At 51.7% G+C, this 15,651-nt stretch overlaps 6 protein-coding genes across 6 annotated transcripts; 3 read left to right on the top strand and 3 right to left on the bottom strand.

Annotated features, from left to right (window-relative positions):
- Positions 1-350: 350 nt before the first annotated feature.
- On the top strand, positions 351-2,587 carry PPTG_04833 (hypothetical protein). Its single transcript, XM_008897138.1, has one exon. The coding sequence runs from the start codon at positions 754-756 to the stop codon at positions 2,443-2,445; it is 1,692 nt and encodes a 563-aa protein (XP_008895386.1). The 5' UTR covers positions 351-753; the 3' UTR covers positions 2,446-2,587.
- A 513-nt stretch (positions 2,588-3,100) lies between these two features.
- PPTG_04832 (hypothetical protein) lies at positions 3,101-4,522 on the bottom strand. The gene has a single exon (XM_008897137.1). The coding sequence runs from the start codon at positions 4,047-4,049 to the stop codon at positions 3,171-3,173; it is 879 nt and encodes a 292-aa protein (XP_008895385.1). The 5' UTR covers positions 4,050-4,522; the 3' UTR covers positions 3,101-3,170.
- Positions 4,523-5,921: 1,399 nt separating this feature from the next.
- On the bottom strand, positions 5,922-8,325 carry PPTG_04831 (acetyl-CoA carboxylase, biotin carboxylase subunit). Its single transcript, XM_008897136.1, has 2 exons — positions 7,133-8,325; positions 5,922-7,066 (listed from the first exon to the last, which is right to left on the bottom strand). The coding sequence occupies exons 1-2, from the start codon at positions 8,242-8,244 to the stop codon at positions 6,070-6,072; spliced, it is 2,109 nt and encodes a 702-aa protein (XP_008895384.1). The 5' UTR covers positions 8,245-8,325; the 3' UTR covers positions 5,922-6,069.
- Positions 8,284-12,417, bottom strand: PPTG_04830 (hypothetical protein). The gene has a single exon (XM_008897135.1). It carries the CDS (start codon positions 12,356-12,358, stop codon positions 8,423-8,425), a length of 3,936 nt encoding a protein of 1,311 aa, XP_008895383.1. The 5' UTR covers positions 12,359-12,417; the 3' UTR covers positions 8,284-8,422.
- Positions 12,418-12,737: 320 nt separating this feature from the next.
- On the top strand, positions 12,738-14,505 carry PPTG_04829 (hypothetical protein; the record flags this gene model as incomplete). Its single annotated transcript, XM_008897134.1, has 2 exons — positions 12,738-12,755; positions 12,838-14,505. The coding sequence occupies 2 exons, from the start codon at positions 12,738-12,740 to the stop codon at positions 14,503-14,505; spliced, it is 1,686 nt and encodes a 561-aa protein (XP_008895382.1).
- A 485-nt stretch (positions 14,506-14,990) lies between these two features.
- On the top strand, positions 14,991-15,617 carry PPTG_04828 (hypothetical protein; the record flags this gene model as incomplete). Its single annotated transcript, XM_008897133.1, has 2 exons — positions 14,991-15,481; positions 15,605-15,617. 2 exons carry the CDS (start codon positions 14,991-14,993, stop codon positions 15,615-15,617), a joined length of 504 nt encoding a protein of 167 aa, XP_008895381.1.
- Between the last annotated feature and the right edge of the window lie 34 nt (positions 15,618-15,651).

Here is a 15,651-nt window from a genome sequence, read left to right as displayed (position 1 = left end):
CTCACTTCAATTAAGTTCCAGTATGCTATACAAGAAAAACAATGGATATTTCATGCTAAGCTTAGTAAAGTATAGTTAATCATAGTTAGCATATTAGGATGACACAGAATCTGATTCATGAGAACAAGCAAGTGGAGACTACCAGGAAAGGCGACACCATAGTATGAGTAGGACAGCAGATAACATAGTCCGATCAATCTCACTTCTCAATTTGCATCACAAGCATCACTTCGTACCATCCTCAACCAAGTGACTCTAAGCTACCTCTGTCAAGTGACACACGCAACCCTACCTCGGTCAAGTGACACCCTCAACCCTACCTCGGTCCAGTGACATGTCATTTGTGACAGCAATAGATACATTTTGGCAACCTTTGATGGTTCGGTATCAGTAGGGTGTGTGGTGTTTAAGGACTTGTGGTAGCTGGATGGACTCAGGATCAAAATACCTTGGAGCTGTGACTGTTCCCATGATCGGCTCGTGATTGGCAGCTCACTCGTGACGGACCCCACACGCGAACGGCGTACGTGTACTTCAAACCAGTCGAAATGCTCAACATATTGCTCAAAGAGAGCCTCGTCCTTTTGAGATTTGCTTGGAAACCTCACAATAGATGAGTGTGTGAAGCAGATGCATGACGAGTGGTTGATCCCTTGCTAACGGCAAGTTGCCAATGCCCGAGGCGGTCTCGCTGAGACCTCAGCATCCCAGCGTCACGGTGGATGTCCACTCCTCAATTTCCGTCAAAGGGCTATGGTGCAAAGTCACATGACCGACCGCGTCTCCGTCGAGAGCCTCCCGAAGCCAAGAACCAACGACGCTCTGTCCTACCCAAGTTATGCTGAGCTTAAGTCTCCAGTGGACCCAGCTCTGCTGGAAAATGGTAGCCTTCGCCCGGCCAATGGCTCCGTATCCGCTTACAGTTGGGAGAATCTGGGCATGATCACGCACATTGCAGCGGTTGGAATCGTCTACGGCACGGTGAGTGGGGTCATCTATTCCGTGCTCAACAACTACCTGCACATGTCAACGACGTTAGTTGCCACTGCAACTGCATTGGTGACGTTCCCGTGTGCGCTTCGCCTCTTTACAGGAATGCTGACGGACACTTGTCCAATCTTCGGTTACCGTCGACGACCATACATGATCATCGGCTGGTCACTGTCGTTCATCTCGTGTCTTCTGATGGCTGCACTACCTTTAGGAGAACCTTATTACTCCGATGCTTCACTGTCCGATATCGCCACAGTCGACATGACGCCGGAGCAGCTAGCGACTCTCAACACCGACGCCCCAAATCGCGGTATCAAGCTGATCATCCTCATGATGATCGCAAACTTCGGTACAGTCATGGCCTATAGTGGATTCAACGGCGCTCTGATGGACGTCTCTCAGCGTGAACCGGAGGCCACTCGTGGTAGTGTCATAGCTGATGTCAATATCGTTCACTACGTATTCACGATCTTCTCATCCTTCATGACTGGCATCGGACTAAACAGTGAAGATTACGGTGGCACATTTTCGTGGACCATGGGATTCAACGCGATCATGTGGATCTGTGCTGCTGCTTCACTCCTCACGATTCCGTTCTCTTGGTACTGTATCCAAGAAGTGAAAGGAGAGCGCGCTCAGATGTCCGGATTCAAGTTCTTATACAATATATTCCAGGAGCGAGTGATCTACCGCTACGCTGCATACCGATTCTTCTACAACGTTTGCTCACAGATCACGGTCACGGCGTCAAGTGTGATCCAAAGTGACTGGGCAAACGTAGAGCCACTTAACTCGGGTATCGCTAGCATGCTCACAGCGATTTTGACTATGAGTGGAGTGTACGTGATCAAGAAGCAGGGTCTTCAGTGGAATTGGCGCTACATCATTATGGTCTGTCAGATCTGCGTAGTGATCATTGATGCCTTCCCCACTCTGTTTACGATTTGGGACGTATACCGTAGCCAATGGTTCTGGCTTGGAGTTCCACTTGTGGGTGAAGTGCCAGCCGCTGCAGGCGACTATGTGACGCAGCTCTTTATGATCGAGATTGAGAACCAAAAAGGGTTCGAAGCAACGCTGCTCGGACTCGGAGTCACTACTCAATCCGTTGGTACTCCCTTCGCTACTGTGATCACGAAATCCATCGACGGCTACTTTGATATTGGCCGAACTTTTATTGAACAGGACAACCACCATGTTCGATCGCAGGTCACGTACACGTACCTCATTGCCTATGCGTTCAACTTGCTGTCGGTGGTCTTCGTGTTTTGGCTGCCGAAGCAGAAGGAAGAAGTTCACAGGATGCAGCGCGAGAACCGCAAGAGCAAGTTCTGGGGCATTCTGACTATCAGCTACCTCCTTTTCTCTTTGACGTGGACGCTGATGACTAATATCCTGAGTCTGTTCGAGTCGACGAGCTGCTTGCGCATTGCTGGAGGCAGCGGCTGCTAACCCCTCCATTACAAATATCAACTCGAAGATACCTAAGTATTCATTAGAAACTCCAGCAGTGATTTTGTCTGCTTCGAGGTATTTGTTGTTGTTGATGATGGAAAGATCTGTCGAGTGGCTTTTATCCCTAAGCTGCTTTACGTATTTGTCAGATATATGGGGAGCTCTCGCTGAGAGTCTAGGCGGGGGACTCCCAGAGGTAAATCAGCTTCCGCAGCTGAGGATCTCTTCACTGCCTACACTTTTCCATGATGAGCACTACGTCTCTACGCATAAACTATATGACAAAGATCGTGCATACGCCAAGCTGACGCCACGAAGACTGGAGGCTATGTGGCTTTATGATGAAGCCACAGAGCCTCCAGTATTTTTGCCAAGCAGTTCGAGGCTATCTCGATTCTATGAAGGGCCATCCTTGACCCTGGACTCGTCCTCCCCCTGTCTGCAGCAGCTTCCCGACATTGAAGCATGACGTGCATTCATCGGGATTTACGATGAGTCTTGTAGCATTCCTGCTCGGAGATCGATGGCTGACCCCACGGCACATCCTTACGTTGCATCCTGGGCAGCCCTGGTAAACAAGCCATGGATCGCGATCTTTTCCACATGCAAATCATTGTGGACAATAATTAGATCGAGCATATCGATGCAGAACTTCTAGTTTCGAACTCATTTGCCATGTTTTTAGGTTACAGATACATACTGCTAGGCATCAATGACGTCTCCTAAATGGAAGTTAGACACGTATAGTCTCCTGGGGGTGACAGCAGTGACGGGAACAGATAATGCGACGTCTGTCGCTTGAGCGCACTCGCAGTCACATCCACGGTGTTCCCAGCGAAAACCAGTTCATCGTTACGAGGAGCCGTCTCAAGCGATGGCAGGAAGTTGTCAATCCACTCGAGCGAGTCCACCTCCTGTTCACTTAGAGTAGGCGGAATAAAGTTATTGCTCGACTGGTTGTACCTTTGGGGTTCCACGTCGTTCTCCAAGAGCATCATGTCCATGTCGGTTGGCGACGGGAACGGGCACCCGCTGCCGTACGGACTACCGAGAAGCACAGCACTGGGCACTCGCGGAACGCGGATGGCAATGTCTCGCTTCCACGAGCCTTTGCTCCGTAATAGCTGGAAATGCTGCGGTTCGAGCTTAACGGGCTCCATCCGGACGTTGGGCTTAGGATCTGTAGCCACAGGGGCCGGTCGGGACTTGCGCGGCGTGGAGCCGCCCGTGTGCACCGATTTCTTACGCGTGATGCGCCACGAGAGGTCAGGGCGGTCGCGCAAGAAACATTCGTTGGAGAATGTGCAGACGACGGCCTTGGACTTTGTCCACTTCTTGAAGCTAAAGTAGTTGAGCTGACGCTGGAAGCTCGTATACTTGCGGTGCTTGAAGTACTTAGGCAGCACCTCGGCCATCATACGGTCCATGTCGAGGATTTCGAAGGCGCGGCCATTGGGCGTCCAGCGCAGAATCTCGTCGCTCTCATTTTCGAGCATGCGGCGTAGGCTGCGAAGGAAGGGCGCGACCTCTCGAGGTTTTATGGACGGTGTGTCCATAGAGACGGGCGGCAGCTTGTCCAGGTTCAAGCCCTCGACACGCATTGTAAGAGGACGTATAGCGAGCTGGCTTGAACAAAACCGAGAAGATTGCAGAATGACAATAGCGAGAGGCTAAAGAGACCGAGCAGCAACAGACAGGACTCTCGGTGCGGCTGCCAGCCACTTCAACGAGAGGATGCGCACATAGAGATCGCGGCACCAGCCGGAGCCCAAGCTTAAAATATGGGGGCGCGAACGTAGCTACCGACGCGACCGCGTTCGCTCCGAGTCATCTACCCGCGCCACTTAGCACGTAGTGATGATTGTGACAGCGACTGCGATCCATAACCCACCCACCATAACGATAAAAACCCCTTGCCAAGGATGGCTAGCTCAAGAACTGGGTGCAATCCGGCTCAAGAAAAGCATTGGCCTCAATTCTGCTCCAAGTGGTACGGCGAGTATCATGGGAGACCGCAGTCGCCAGCTCTATCCAAGCTGCTGGCATCATTTGCAGATTTGCACTGGTAGATCTTAGTCCGACAGCGAGCGGGCATTGCTGCAGGAGCTTTACTTGCCAGCCTTGACCCAATATCGTTGAAGCTTGACAGCCGGCTCCACGGCCAAGGTGCTGAACGAGTGGAGGGTGGCGCGCCATAGGGCCGAGCTAGCGGCTTGGCACTGGTTTCACAGCATCCCTCGCACGACAGCGTTGGGTCAGTTGCAATAGCTGATGCTGATTCCCGGCCCCGGGGCGTTTGATTCAACGGTTGAAGTGCTCGTGTCAGTTCCCACGATAAAAAAAGCCGCTTCTCGCTCGCTTCAGAGATTCTTCACTGCGCATATCCGCGGTGCGAGAGCTTTGGCCTGAGTCAGGGCGGACAGCAGTCACGACAAACAGAACGACAACCTCAGGAATTGCGTGCCAAGCATTTTTTTTACTGGCATCACTTTATCCACACAACTGGTATGATACGCAACGACTCCTACTTCGGAGTTCCTCCTTGGAGAGCTCTTCACGCTATCTCTTCTTTAGCGGGTCAAAATGTTGGTTTGTGAGAGGGGGCAAATCAGGAATTTGGTAACGAACCATTTGAGGCTATGCGTGCGCTTCAGGCTAGGATACATGTATCAGTGCTGCTCACAATCTGCTTCACGAACCTTTTGTTAACGTGAAACATCCTGCTACGGAAGTGATACACACGGTTTCCAACTCAAGTCGACCGAAACTAAGCAACCTTAAAATCGGTTCTATCGTCTCGCACAGTAGCACAAGAAGTTCGTCATCTTCGGGTCCATGGAGCCTTCGTCGTGGAGGCCTCTCTTATAGTGGATCATCACCAGACTAGCTTGGCGGGCGTTTCCACTAGCCCCAGATGATCTGAGGCTAGACAGGTCGGCATTTTGACAGTCTGCCCCCACCGCACTTGTGATGCATGTTATGCGATGCCGCTCCAGCGTTTACTTGTCGCCCGGTGCAAATCCGACGTAAACTAGCGAGGTTCGAAGTCCAAGCAAAAAAAACAAAACACGAAGTATTACAGAACTTGGTATTTGAGCCTTTTTTATTGTGTTAAAGTTTTTGGAGGGAGAGCTTGCTTCGCTTCGAGTGCCCGCGGTGACCGCAACGAGGCAGGAATTCAATATAAAATGACGGCTGGTTACCTGGTAGCGACAATCACGTCACCGAAGCGGCATAGGACGACTCGCGTCAGCTTAGACGTGAGTTCACGTGTTGATTCAGTTGTTTGACTCACTCTGACGCATTGAAGAACAGGCTCCAGCTACCTACTGGCAGACTGGCATTTGGGTAAGATTGCTATTGGAAAAATAATACTTCGTATGTATCTACACGTACATTTCAAACGCTAGGATACGTTGCCAGTGAATGACAGCCTGGAGAGCTAGCTGGATGAAATCACGACTTTTTTCAAAGCCTTCACTAAAAATACAGCAGTACCTTCATACAGTACGTGTACCCTTTGTTTACAAGCACCGAGCTTTAGCACTACGATAAATGTCCACTCATAATGTAAATGACACTTTTTCTGATGGGCCACTATCTCACAGCCGCCCCGCTAGGTTAGTCCAGCTCAACCAGCACATGGCCGTCCGTCACAAAATCATCCTTCTCGCAGAACAGTTCCTGCACTTTTCCATCTTTTGGTGCACGGATCATGTGCTCCATCTTCATTGCCTCCATAATCAGGAGTGGTTGATCGGCCGTGATCGTGTCACCATTCTTCACCAGCACCTTAATGATCTTGCCCGGCATTGGCGCAGCAATCTTACTGTGTGCGGCTGCACCTGCGCTGCCCTCAACTGGCTCAAAGGACGGCAATGGGACGTGGAACTTGTAGTCGTAGCGCTGGCTGTTGTCGTCGCAGAAGAGATGAAGCTCCTGTTGGTGAATCACAGCAGTCCCCTTGAACGTGCGGTTGCCCACGCGAAACTTGAAGTCTCCCCTTTTATCGATCGCTCCGCTGACTTCGTGAGTCTCCTGACCAGCGTCACCGTCTAGAATCACCGCGTACGTGTCCTTCGCCAGACACTTAACGGATACTGACGCCTCGTCATCGTCATGGCTTAGCGAAAGCTTCCTCTCTAGCGTTTCCAGAGAACGGAAGTGAGCCAAGGAATCATCTGACCATGGCGACTGTAATTCACCGTTATAATTCCCAGCAGGTCGACGTTTAACCTGCTCCAGAAGGAGCAAACTCACAGCTCCTAGTGCTTTAGCGTACGTTGGGTAGGTTCCCAGTGATCCAAGCACTTCGTCACCGAACTTATTGAGAAAACTCGTATCAACGCCACCCTTACGGAACGCCGCGTGATCCGCTGTGCGAGCAACGAACTCGATGTTCGTAGGAAGACCCACAATCTGGTACTCATGAAGTGCTTTGATCATTTTATCCAGGGCAGCTTGGCGGTTGTCACCGTGCACAATGAGCTTGGCGATCATGGGATCGTAGAAAATCGACACTTCATCACCTTCGATGATGCCGGTGTCCACACGGACGTCTTTGGATCTGCTTGGCAAGCGAAGATGCTGCAACTTGCCGCTTCCAGGAAGGAAATCACTATACACCACAGTAAACAAGTTAGCACACAGTCACAGAGCAGAGATTTACAATCTTTTCACGTACTTGTAAGGGTTTTCAGCGTAGATGCGTGCTTCAACTGCATGGCCGTGAATTTTCAGGTCTTCCTGACGGATCGGGAGTTCTTGACCTGCTGCAACTTTGAGCTGCAGCTCAACCAAATCTTGCTTAGTGATCATTTCGGTGACAGGATGTTCCACTTGGAGACGCGTGTTCATCTCCATGAAGTAAAAGGACTCGTCCTCGTCCAAGAGGAACTCCACCGTTCCAGCGCCAACGTAGCCCACAGCCTTCGCAGCGGCCACAGCTGCATCCCCCATCTTCTTGCGCAATGCCTCCGACATGTTCGGCGCAGGTGCTTCTTCCAAGACTTTTTGATGACGTCTTTGGACGCTGCAGTCGCGCTCGAACAGATGAATGACATTGCCGTGTTTGTCTCCGAAGATCTGGAGCTCCACGTGTCTGGGCTTCCTCAAATACTTCTCGATGAGCACTCGACCGTCTCCAAAAGAAGCCTGTCCTTCCCTCACACAGGCGTCCAGAGCGTCTTGGAAATCCTTCTCTTCATCGACAATCCTCATGCCTTTTCCTCCACCTCCCAGCACTGCCTTAATGAGAACGGGATATCCGATCTTCTTGGCTTCTCTCTGCAGCGTCTCGAAGCTCTGATCTGCACCGTGATAACCGGGAGTCACTGGAACGCCGGCCTTGATCATAATATCCTTGGACGCGCTCTTCGAGCCCATATCTTCAATAGCCTTAACAGGAGGACCAATAAACTCGACACCTGCCTCTTCACAGGCGCGAGCGAACGCCGCGTTTTCCGACAGGAAGCCGTAGCCTGGATGCACCGCCTCGACTCCGGATTCGCGACAGATCTCCAGGATTTTGGGGTAGTTCAAGTAGCTCTCGGCGGCAGGCGCAGGACCCAGTCGGTATGCTTCCGTTGCGAGCTTGACATGCTGCGAGTTGGCGTCGGCGTCGCTGTAAACAGCCACAGTCTCGATGTTAAGTTTCTGCGCCGAACGTAGCACACGCAGCGCGATCTCGCCGCGGTTGGCCACGAGGATCTTGCGGAAGCTGCGCGGCGTCGAGGACAGCGCACGTCGAGACGTGGGGCCGAGCAGAGCGGGCTGGAGGAGGCGTAGACGCAGCATGGCGAGCACTTGGGGGCAAGACGGATACCTGCGGAATGACACACTTGAAGACTGCTTACAGCCGGTTGAAGTAGGTGTATACATATTTTCAGCCAATCCAAGACCGTAAACCTTGTTGAAGTCAGTAAACACGATGTTTGGTTGGTCTAAATTGTTTTTTTTTTTACAATTTGTATGTTCACCACTTGGCCGTGTAGGTGGCAAGAAGCGCCTGGTTGACTGTCGGACATGAGATGTCGGCGGCGTGCAGCAGCTCAGCCGAGAGCGTGGAATCGAACACTTTGTCGCTCTGGAAGTAGATCTCGAACGAGTCGATACCCGCCGCCAGTTTCTGCAGCTCCAGCGAGGCGTCGGGCTTACTCGCAGCTTCATGAAGACTGCGCTTCCACTCTGCGTACTCGACTGCTGTCAATTGCTTGCTCGCCATCGCAGCCGTGAAGAAGTCAAAGAACGCGTCGCTCTTGACTGGTAGCGACGGGTTCTGGATGTGCAGCGTCTGTCCCAGCGCCTCAACTGGATGCAACGCAGCGAAGTGCACGATGGCGCGAGCTGCGTAGTCCACGGGGGTCATGTCAAAGTACCAGTCGGAGCGAGCGGGTACAGCGCACAGACCCGCGCAGCCCTTAAGCAGTAGATAGATGAAGTCACTGGGGTTCCACTGACCGGTGACCGAGGACGGAGCCATGTTACCTGGCCGCAGAATCGACACGGGAAGACCACGATGAGCTGCTTCGTGACACATTTGCTCGGACACCCACTTGCTCTGAGCGTAGCCATTCTCCAATTGATCGGACAGTTCACTCAAATCCGCAGTCTCCAGGTATTTAGCTGCACTTAGTGTGGACGGGAAGACTCCGTTCGTTGAAATGTAGTGCACAGGCTTCACTCGAGTCTTGGCCAGTCCGTTCGTCACAGCTAGACGCAGCACTTCCTGTGTACCCAGCACATTGACGCTCTTGAGAGCAGAGTAGGGCTTGACCAAGTTGACGTCTGCACCATTGTGGAGAATAGCGTCGATCTCAGTAGCCAACATCTTGAACATGTCCGCATCCAGACCCAGAAGCGGCTGCGCGAGGTTGCCCGGCACGGGAATCACTCGGTCTTCCAGGTGGAATTTCTGCGCTTCATCGAGCAGTGCGAACTGTTTAAGTGCATTTTTAATGCGGTCCATGGCCGCGTCTTCATCCGCTGCACGAACCAAACAGAACACGACGCTCGTTGAGTATTTGAGCAGAGCATGCAGCAGATGAGCACCTAGGAAACCCGTCGCACCAGTCAAGAACAAGTTGCGTGGAGGCAGACTCACCATCTCAACACGGTAACGACTGTACCCAGCCTTACGCGTAGCAGCCGGGTAGATGGATGCGTCCAGCACGGCTTCTAGCGGAAGCACCACCTTCTTCACTGTCTTCTCAGCCTCCGTCTTGGTATCACTTTCTTGTGTACCACCAAGTGATTGGTCGATTCGTGACGCAATAGCACACAACTCGGGCGACGAGAGAATGTCAGCCAGCGTCAAGTGAACGCCGAACGTATCGCGAATACTTGACACCAGTCGAGTCGAAAGCAAACTGTGTCCGCCCACGTCAAAGAAGCTGGCTTCACGGTGCAAGACGCTGTCGTTCTCGAGACGTAGCAGCTCCGACCAGATGGACGCGAGCTTCTTCTCGGTCTCAGTCTGAGGCAGGTTCGCTGGGTCCACCGACAAGTCGATCGACTCGTTGCGCAGCTTCTTGGCTTCTTCAATCGACGGCATTTTCTTGCGGTCCAACTTGCCACTTGCACTGTTGATCGGGAGAGCATCAAGTTGCACAAAGACCGACGGGATCGCGTAGTGCGGCAGCTTCTCCTTAAGGAATTCGCGAAGGTTTGACGCGCTTGGCACCTTTTCCCAGTCTTCCGGCACAATGTAGGCAACCAACCGCTTGTCTTCGCCTTCATCACCTTCCGTAAGCACCACTGAAGTGGATACCAATGGATGTTGAGCCAAAGCGGATTCCACAGCACCCAGCACCACACTGTATCCACGAATCTTCACCATAAAGTCGCAGCGACCAATGAGTTCGAGATGGCCATTCGGTAAGAAGCGTGCACGATCACCCGTCCTGTACACGGTCTCTCCGGGTACCACGTGCTTGAGGAAGCGTTGTGCTGTCTGTTCTGGGCGGTTGAGGTACCCGATAGCCAGACAGGGTCCTCCAATGTACAGCTCTCCGGGGACGCCGATAGATACGGGTTTAAAGTCGTCGTCCAGCACGTAAGCCTTCACATTCGGCATGACTTCACCGCAAGAGGCGTACTTAGTCGACAACGAGTTGTCAAAGTCGCTCATTGCAGCCAGATCCACTGCACTCACATCATGGCACTCAGAAACGCTGTATAGATTTTGCAGTTCGCACTTGGGAAACAGACGAACAAAACGGTCGCGTAGTTCCAGCGTCACCACTTCACCACAGAGCCAAACTAGTCGCAACTTGGAGAGCTTCAACAGTAGTTCGTCGTTCGAGCAGGTGTCCAATATTAACTGCAACAACGAAGGCGTGAAGAGGACGCGTGTGATACTGTGAGTAGCCAGGTAGTCTATAAGCTTGGCAGGGTCGTAGATTGTGCTGTCAGGGATGACGTACAGCGGTCGATTGCCGAGCATTGGACGCAGCAGTTCCCATACAAAAAAGACGTGACAAGCCACTCGATCGTTTTCTTTGTATGGGCAGTGGGTGAGACGCCAGTCGTAAGAATGCACGGCGCCACGGTGAGGGCAGCAGATTCCCTTTGGGACGCCTGTGGTTCCTGAAGACATGACCACATAGGCCAGATCGTCTGGATGCGTTTGCGTGCGGTCTGCTGGCATCGATGGGATGTTCTGCTGAGCTAAAGACTCGAGCCAGCCTTCGTCCAGCTCCAGCGCTTGCTGCCAGGCTGGCAAACGGTTTCGGAACTTCTTCTTAGTCAGTATAATGGTCGGTTTGGATTCTTCCATGACGCGCTTAAGAAGATCCGGTGGATACACGATCTCTAGTGGCATGTAGGCTCCGCCAGCCTTCAGTGCTGCAATATAGGCGATCACGAACTCGATGCAATGCTCCATAAAGATGCCAGAGATGCAGTTAGGACGCACACCAGCTTGATACAGATAATCAGCGAGGTGCTCGCTCTGCTCGTCCACTTGACGGAAGGTCAGTGTTTTGCCCTCATAGTAGATCGCAACTGCATCAGGAGTCCGCTTCGCTGCCTCGTAGAACATATCGTGTAAGCATTTCTCAGACGGGTATGGTGCGTACTTCGAGTTCAACCCGTCGATCAACGTGCGTGACTCCGCCACGACAATGACAGACACCCTCTCCAACTTGGTAATGAATGCCTTAGTGACAGCCTCTTGACTCTCGGCACTTGTGAGGTAGAAGTGTCCGCCTGTGAACAGCTTGACTTCGAACTCGCTGCTTTCAGTGCATACTTCCTTCCACTTGGGCAAAGAATCCGCCGGGGCAGTGGTATCTTCCGATCCACCGAACACGGTCACGTCGGAGCGAATCTTCACCCCATCCTGCTGCGTGAACCATTGCACAAGACCATTATGCAGTCCCAGATCGCCACGTAGCGCCGTCAGTAGTTTCTGCTTTTGCTCCGGAATCTCCAGCAGTTGCTTGTCCGTGCCACCCCATTGTTCCAGCAACTTAAGCAGCTCCGCATCTTGCTGCAACACATTCGGATCGTACAGCGTCCAATTGCCGGGCCCTGCAGCCCCCGAGAAGAAAACATGTCGGGGCGTTGAGAACTTGAGCTGTTCTAGGTAGTGCGTCAATGCCAGCGCCACCAACGCGCCGAGGCTGTGACCCACAAGCACAAAGGGTTTGCCGAAGAATCCACTACTTAGCTGCGTGCAGATAGCGGCAACCAGCTCGAGGGAGCGGGCGGTGGCGTCCTCCACGACGTCCTCCGCTGTCCACGTCCAGTCCACGCCCCACAACTCCACGTTGAGGCCAGCAGCGCGGAAACTCTTACCCCACTCAAGCGCCAGTGTACGCGAGGCGCCACCGGCGTGGGGAAGCACCAGCACGCGCAGAGGCGCCACCTCCGCCTCTTGGAAACATGTTGTGGTCACTTGCGGCGCCATCACGAGCGTTCTTAAGCCTCTTGAGCTTCGTCTACTTGGCTGACGATGAGGAAATGGACGGACTGCGCGGCAGCGAAGTGCGATGGATTCATTCAACTTCGAAATGCATATTATATCAGATATGACAGGGAATGTATCCACAAAAAAACGTGTTTAAAAACTGGAACACGCGGCAAGCACAGATCCAACATGAATGTATACTTTCACTAGTCGACGGACAGGCATTGCTGCATGCAAGAGGGATAACGTCTTGGAGGGCTTGACGAATGACACGCCAGCAAAATGATGTATATTGGCACACTCGACGGATCTATTCTCGGTTGGTGATCGCTATTTTCAACAAGGTCACTGCGACTTTTACATTTGCACCGGCAGAGGAATGCTGAAAGAAGAGACGGTAAGTTTTAGTGCTGGCAGCTCAGCTGTCGCGGCGGTGGTCGAGTGGTATAGGTACTGACATGCGCGTGGACGCACATTAGCAGCCGCAGGACGTGGCGTATTCCGACGACGAGGTTGGCTCGGAACATGCGTACGGAGGTGGTGACGACGAGTTCGTCGATGAAGATAAAGAACAAGTAGCCGTCAAACAGGATAGCCCTGATACAGAGGACGCAGACCAGTATGATGTTGAATTTGACAATGATGACCGGACCGAACCAGGTACCGGCTCACAGACATTAGCGACCGACAATACTCCGCTTGATCAAATGCCGGCAAAAGCAGACACAGCAGGAGATGATCCGCAGGAAAATGGAGACGCATACGATGGAGAGTTTGACGAGGAAGACCACCCTTCAGTTGCTACAGATTCACCGCCATTTGAGACTGCCGAAACTCTTGTCGAAGATATACCAACCGATGCGGACCCAATTTTGATCGACGACGAAGATTACGGTGGAGAATTTGATAATGATGATCCAGTCGTACCTGATGCTACACCACCAGCAGCAGTTCATTACGACACTACCATGGATCGAACTCCAACAGCTGAAGATTTAAAAACTATGGAGTCGCAGGATAACAAAGAAAATGGAGAAGTGCTATTGGACCCGGAAAAGCCCAACGGCCACGATCAAACTGAGATCGAAGATAGTGAAGCGGAATACTCGAATGATTTGGAAAATGATGCGCCTCCACATGTAGAGCTACCGAAGAATGCTGTCAGTACTCCCAGTGAAGGCAACACAACACAGCTGAACGACCGAGACAGCCACATCACCGTGGAGAGCGGCGATGGAGCAAACCTGGATAAAGCCGACCGCGTCAAAAGCAGACGTAGTTCCGCAACATTAGGCTCTAGCACCCCTACGAATGAGTCAACTCGAAACCTGAACAACAAGTTTGAGTCGAATTCAACCCCGAATAACGATGATAACTATACTGACGAGATGGAAGATGAATTTCATACTGGATCCAACATCCCTGAAATCGATGCAGAGGATAAGTTCGACGATGAAATACATGCATGCGCTTATGACATTGACGAATTAAAAGACGACGGGAGACGCGAGACTGAGATGTTACTCCAAGAAGCCAGTGCATTGCTCGAGTTGCAGCAATACGAGAGTAATAACAACAAACTACCTTTGCAACCGCAGGAGATTATATCATCTGACATGATGATTCAACAGGGGAATAATGCAGGCGAAATTCCGGGGGAACTAGACACATATATAGGGGAAAACAACGAGAATATGGCTGAAAATCATGCATCTCCTTATGATGCTGACGAGTTTGTCGATGCTGACGCCGACGCAGAGACTACAAAACAAGAAACTCTACAACAGGAAAGATCAGAAGATGGTGAAATTGAACAATACGAATTAGATGTGGATGAATTCGAGGACCAGGAAGCGACAATTCCACGTCATGACGACCTACAGGAGCCCGTAGAGGCTGGCAATTCAGAGAAAGCTACTAGTACACATGATACTTTACCACAAAGCGCGGACACGATTGATTCGCAGCCCAACAGTGAGACGGCCGAGAAAAGTGTAAACAAAACGAAAGATGAAGCGGTAATCGTGTCACCGATCGAAGCAGCTCCAGGACCTGCAAACTTTCTATCTGTCGATTCTCCCGTAAAACCGATTACAATAAACAGGATGAGAAGGAGCCTTCTAACGCGAAAGAATCACCAAAGCTGAGTCAGAAGAAAGTAGCCTCTCGACCAGCTCGACCTCAGCAACCTGTCCAGAGTGAAGAGCCCCCTGCAAAGCAACCATCTCCTCCAATTAAACCATTACGTCCATCTACAAAGAAAGAAACAACAGCATCTACTACATCGACTATTGATACCAAGCCTACTTCAACTCCCCGGTCTTCTCGCCGTAAGCCGAAAACAGCTACTTCATCACCAGTTTGCGTCAGTTCAGAGATAGAAAGCCACTCCCACGAGTCAACAACGCCGCATCCACCAAAGCTGAAGGTGTCATCTCCACGATACCCATCAAAGGCATGCTCAGATCCAAGCCATACTTTGTCCAATGATGATTTACAGTTGCCTCGAAAGGATCCCTTGCCTAAGCAGAAAGCGAGCTCAAAGCCTTCTACCAGTGGAGATCATATAGTTAAGCGTCGTTTACTGCAGCCGGTTCGGACACCAGCGAACCTCCATTTTGACCTCCCAAGGATGGACAAGGCAAAACGTGACTGGCTTTTCGCCAACATGTTTCGTCACGGAGACGACCTAAGCAAGTACGAAGCGTTTGTGCCTCCAACTTTGCTGGTGAAGCCCCCAACAACGAAAGAGACAAAGAAGCGGCCACTTTCTGGAAGTCCATACTCGTCTAGATTCGAGTTGCCCGGTCGGAAACTCGTCCCGCAACCGAACCCACAGCTGCAGGATCGAGAGCGCAACTGGGTGGCAACTACACCTCACGACTCGAAGCTGCCGACGTATGACTCCATCCTAGACAAATACTGCACGAGAGTCACATGCCCCGAGGTCCAGCGCCAGATCTACCAGACCAGGCAGCGAGATTTGTCACCACAGTTGGCATTTGTTCTCGAGAAGCGGGTGGAGAAGCACTACCGGAAAGGATTTTACGACTCTTTTGGCGGAGTCGGCTCGTACAGGACCGAAATTGTGCCAACACCCCCAAGCGATGGCACGCGGCAACGGTATATGTCTTCGCACTCTTCATCCAGGTCGGGGTTGTTGGAAGGGCATGCAATGCAATAAATTTTGCTGCATTATTATTATTACATTATCCTATTCACATGCAATATGTGGTCCACATGTAGTATGCAGGTCTAGAGATTTTCTCGTCTCCACGATTATCCTGTATACT

This window comes from Phytophthora parasitica, assembly GCF_000247585.1.
Source record: "Phytophthora parasitica INRA-310 unplaced genomic scaffold supercont2.5, whole genome shotgun sequence".
In the NCBI taxonomy this organism is placed as follows: Eukaryota; Oomycota; class Peronosporomycetes; order Peronosporales; family Peronosporaceae; genus Phytophthora; species Phytophthora nicotianae.
The sequence above is the reverse complement of the archived record's forward strand: the minus strand, read 5'-3'. Positions and strand labels throughout refer to the sequence as shown.

Excerpts from the sequence above, each read along its gene's own strand:
- PPTG_04833 (XM_008897138.1), top strand. The coding sequence starts at position 754 with ATGGTGCAAAGTCACATGACCGACCGCGTCTCCGTCGAGAGCCTCCCG.
- PPTG_04832 (XM_008897137.1), bottom strand. The coding sequence starts at position 4,049 with ATGCGTGTCGAGGGCTTGAACCTGGACAAGCTGCCGCCCGTCTCTATG.
- PPTG_04831 (XM_008897136.1), bottom strand. The coding sequence starts at position 8,244 with ATGCTGCGTCTACGCCTCCTCCAGCCCGCTCTGCTCGGCCCCACGTCT. Across the intron at positions 7,067-7,132 it reads TACGCTGAAAACCCTTACAA|TGATTTCCTTCCTGGAAGCG; the intron begins GTACGTGAAAAG and ends TGTGGTGTATAG.
- PPTG_04830 (XM_008897135.1), bottom strand. The coding sequence starts at position 12,358 with ATGGCGCCGCAAGTGACCACAACATGTTTCCAAGAGGCGGAGGTGGCG.